Source organism: Nuphar pumila, chromosome 1 (assembly GCF_984573655.1).
Source record: "Nuphar pumila chromosome 1, dmNupPumi1.hap1.1, whole genome shotgun sequence".
Classification (NCBI taxonomy): Eukaryota; Viridiplantae; Streptophyta; class Magnoliopsida; order Nymphaeales; family Nymphaeaceae; genus Nuphar; species Nuphar pumila.
Genome location: NC_143249.1, coordinates 27,821,571 through 27,825,998, shown reverse-complemented (window position 1 = coordinate 27,825,998; position 4,428 = coordinate 27,821,571). Strand labels below are relative to the sequence as shown.

At 51.0% G+C, this 4,428-nt stretch overlaps 1 protein-coding gene across 1 annotated transcript; it reads right to left on the bottom strand.

Annotated features, from left to right (window-relative positions):
• Positions 1-1,984: 1,984 nt before the first annotated feature.
• LOC149848493 (cytochrome P450 77A1-like) lies at positions 1,985-3,529 on the bottom strand. The gene has a single exon (XM_090004452.1). The coding sequence runs from the start codon at positions 3,527-3,529 to the stop codon at positions 1,985-1,987; it is 1,545 nt and encodes a 514-aa protein (XP_089860578.1).
• Positions 3,530-4,428: the final 899 nt, after the last annotated feature.

Sequence of the window (4,428 nt, the reverse complement as noted above, 5' to 3'; positions counted from 1 at the left end):
TCTCGAGTCACACTCTCCCTCTCCTTTGTTTCCCCCTTTCACGAGACTGGCGACCGGCGGCCTCCTCTCGCTGGTCACCACCTCCAGCGACCGCTGGCCTCCTCTCGATGGTCACCACCACCGACACCGCCTGCTGGCCACCCCACTCGTCAGCCTCCTCTGTGCGTCGGACCCCCACCACCGACGTCTGCCTCCCTCTGTTTTCTCCAGTGCATGAGGCGCCACCACCAGCTGCCTGCCACACGGGACCACCAGCCGCCCGAGCTCTGCCGTCCGAACCCCTGAAATCTTTATGGGACTGCAAATGGTGACTGTGATCAAGAATTTGATGTAGCAGGATTAGATCTATGAGCCTGAAGAATGACCTAGAGATGAGGATTCTCTTACTTTAGGTTAAGGATTGAGTAGGTTGATGTAGTTAAATGCAAGAAGGATGCGTACCGAAGGGTACGCCACGGTTTTATGCTGACGAAGAAGCGACCATAATTATGGCAGGCATAGTTCAGTGCGACCAGGTCTCTGCGCCTTGCGCCTGGTGTGGTTTTCCCGTTCTTCATGAAAAAAAATGAAGACAATTTGAAGGTTGTCATTAACATATAGTGATAGTGCTGCAAATATGTGACAATTCAAAATGCCATTGTTAGACTTTTGGTTGAAATCACAACCCTTCCATTCCATATCAGGTCAAGTGAATAGATAACAGCACTATTCCAATGGCACACAATTGTTTACTTTATTTCTTTTTTCATTTTGTCACTTACCAAGATCTTATATGATTTTACGGGTATTATATATGACATATATTTTACTTGGTAGCGTGGTTATATGATTTGAATGTAATTTACTTTGAAGGGCCAAACTATAGTTACCTAAAGCTTCTTGCTATATGAGAAAGCTCTGTTCCAAGAAAGCTTGCTTGAAACTCCTCACTTCCATGAAAGGGAAAGTTTTGATAAACCTACTTTCAAACTATGACAAGCTCAATTTCCTTTAGTAGTACATTTTCCTCTCACTTCTTATCCCTTTCGACTCACTTCCTCCTCATTTTCTATATTTTTTATATTAAAAAATAATATGTTTTATAACAAGCCTGTTTGTTAGTTTTATATCATTTTATATTCATGTTCATGTCATTTCTTATTTATTTACTTTGCTTCATATTGCTTTCTATATGTCTCCTTTTTATTTTTCATGTGCTTGCTGAATGGCTTCACAAATGCTTCTTGCTTTCTGCTTCATACTACTTTTTAATACTGGCCTTCCCACTTCTGCTACATGCATCACCTCTCCTATCCACTTCGTTTACCGGTATGGACCAAACGATTATATCTTAAAATGACATAGCAGTCAATGCCAATAGGTTTTGTATATTTAATTAAAGATTTGCAATAAATTTTGTCTCAAGAATTAGTGTATATATGTTCCCAACATTTAATAGATTGTAAGGAATGTTATCAGTACGTATAGTATCACCAGAAAATTGATATGATTCGCCCCTGAATCTTCAACATGGTTGCCTAAAAATAATTTTTAATATTATTTTAATGGTTTTAACATGTGTCATTTGATTGACACCTAATATTTATTATTATTTTTTGGCCGATTCAGAGCGATTTACTTGAGTATCAGTACACCTGAATATTTGGCCAAACGATTCAGGGCCGATACCAATACTGACAACATTACTTTAAAGCTCGAAATAACAACCAAAACTTCTATCAACCGCTTGCAAAGGGCCGCGTGACCCGAATCACAACGAGAGAGATTGAGAAATCGAATCCCTATGCTTATGATATAATATAAAAATTAGAACTTCAACAAGATGGATATATAGTTATATACTTGGTAGCAACAAGTACAGTAATAAGCGTTTCCAACTACCACCAACAACAAATAACAACAACGATAATAACGAGAGTAATAAAACTATGCGAGTCACGTAGCAATAAGCAACAGTTCAACAGGTAGAACTAAATGTAATGCATCAAAGCAGTCTGGGCGTAATGACGGCTTTGAGCGGTTCCTTCATGACCACAGTGAACGCGTACTTCTCGGACAGGTCTATGGGGCCGGAGCCCGGGCATTGAGCCCACTCGAACTCTTGGACCATCCTGGCCAGCAAAAGGTTCATGTGAAGCGTACCCATGTGCAGGCCCGGGCATATCCTCCTCCCCACGCCGAACGGCATCATCTTGATCTTCCTTACCCCGGTGAGGTCCGAGTCGTCTCGGCCGTCCATGAACCTCTCCGGCATGAATTTCTCCGGCGACTCCCAGACGGCCGGGTCCTCGGCCATCGGCGCAGTGTAGAAGTCGACGGCGGTGCCGGACGGGATGTCGTACCCGCCGAGCTTCGTCGACTCCGAGACCATGTGCGTCACGGTGAAGTGCACCGGCGGGTGTCGCCGGAGAAGCTCCTTGACGAAGGCGTTGAGGTACTCGATCCCCTCGATGTCGGCGTCCTCCACCGGACGGCCGCCCGTCGCCGCCCGGACCTCGGCGGCGAGCCGGTCCTGCGCGGCTGGGTCCATTATGAGCCGGGCCACGGCCCACTCGAGCCCGCAGGCGGTCGTGTCAGTACCGCCGTTGAGGAACTCGGAGCAGAGCGTGACGAGCTCGGCGTCAGTCCTGGGGCCGGGGCGCCCTTCCACCGTCAGATCGAACAGGGTGTCGACGTAAGCCGTCGGATTCACGCTTCCAGCGGTTTTCAAATACTCCCGCCTCTTGTTTATGATGGGGAGCAGCGTCCTGAGCTGTTCCTCTCTCACCGACTTGGCCTTCCTCTGCTGCTTCGCGAAGAAGGGCCTCAGAAGCGGTACGAAGTCGTCGGGTAGGGGCTCCGTCACGCATATGACCCGTTTCAGGAGCTCCTCGACTCGGATCACCTCCTGCTCCTCCATCTCCACCCCGAAGCACATGTAGAGCAGGATCGAGAACACCGCGAACCGGGCGTTCTTCAAAACCGATACGACTCTGTCGTTCTTATCCGCTTCGTCTTGGAGCCTGGCGGCGAGACGGTCCATGGCCAGCTTCCGGATCTCTTTGAACTCCCTGGTGCGGCTGGGAGTGAGCATCTCTGAGACCATGTTGCGGCGGAGGGAGCGCCAGACGGGCCCGTAAGGGGCGGAGTTGACGGTGCACTTGTTGCAGCTGAAGAGCTTCTTGGTCAGGCCGTCTCGGGGACGGCTCGAGAAGGCGTGGCCCTTCTGGATGAGGGCTTCGTGGGCCAACTCGGTTCCCGAGACGATGACACTAGTACGGTTCCCGAGTCGGATGGTGAAGATGGGGCCGTACTCGGCGCGGAGGCGGCGGATGAAGTCCCTGTAGGAGTTGTCTGTGGGGGGGATCTGGAGGAGGTTGCCGAAGATGGGCCAGCCGGGAGGTCCAGGAGGGAGGCGGGGCCTCGGGGAGAGGGCTCGCCGGAGGAGGAAGAGGGAGGCGAGCAGGAGGAGGGCGGTGGGGAGGAGGAGAGGGTGCAGCAGCAGGGTGGTGGTTGTGGTGGGAAGATACAGAGGGAGAAGGGAGCCCATTCTCTCTGACTCTCTTCTTTTGCTTTCTCTTTCTGATCTCTTTTCTCCAACAAGAGGGTGGTGGTAGTGGTGGTGAGGGGGATTTAGTTCAGGGAGAGGAGAGTAAGGGCTTTATAGGATTTTAATGGGGGCATTATTATGCTGACAAACGGGTGAGGGGTTCATCAATGGCCGTGACCTACTTCCAGTCGGGGGGGGGGGGGGGGGGGGGGGAGGAAGAGGGCGTCGTTAATGAGACTAGGGGTGGCAATCGGGTCGGGTTGGCGTGTCAGCATACCTCAACCCGAACCCGACCCGTTTATTAAACGGGTCGGCTGTGGCAAACACGAACCCGACCCGTTTAATAAACGGGTAACCCGACAGGACCCGCCAACCCATTTAATAAATGGGTTGGGTCGGGTAAACGGGTTTTCAGGTTCGCGGGTCAGGTTGGTGGGTCGGGTTGGCGGGTTGACGGATCGGGTTGGCAGGTAGGCAGGTTGGCGGGTCGGGCAGACCGGTTGACGGGTTGGCGGGTTGACCCACCCGCCTAACCCGTTTATTAAACGGGTCAGCCGGGTTCGCATACCCCCAACCCGACCCGACCTGTTTAATAAACGGGTTACGCGGGTCGATCCGTTTATTAAACGGGTTGGCTTAAGCCCAACCCGAACCTGCCTAAGAGGCGGGTTGGCGGGTCGGGTTGGCGGGTCGTGTCAGAAACTGCCACCCCTAAATGAGACTGCTCTCAGAGAAAGGTTACTGCTTGGGAAGGAAGGAGAGAGAGAGAGAGACTGCATGCGTAACGTGTGTGAAAGTTTTCATCGGGTTGGGTTCGGAACCATTAGACTAGACCCGGTTTGCCTTTTCGGGCTCAAGCTTGGGTCAGGATCCCATCCTGCTCCTAGGGCTGTCTAAGG

Excerpts from the sequence above, each read along its gene's own strand:
- LOC149848493 (XM_090004452.1), bottom strand. The coding sequence starts at position 3,529 with ATGGGCTCCCTTCTCCCTCTGTATCTTCCCACCACAACCACCACCCTG.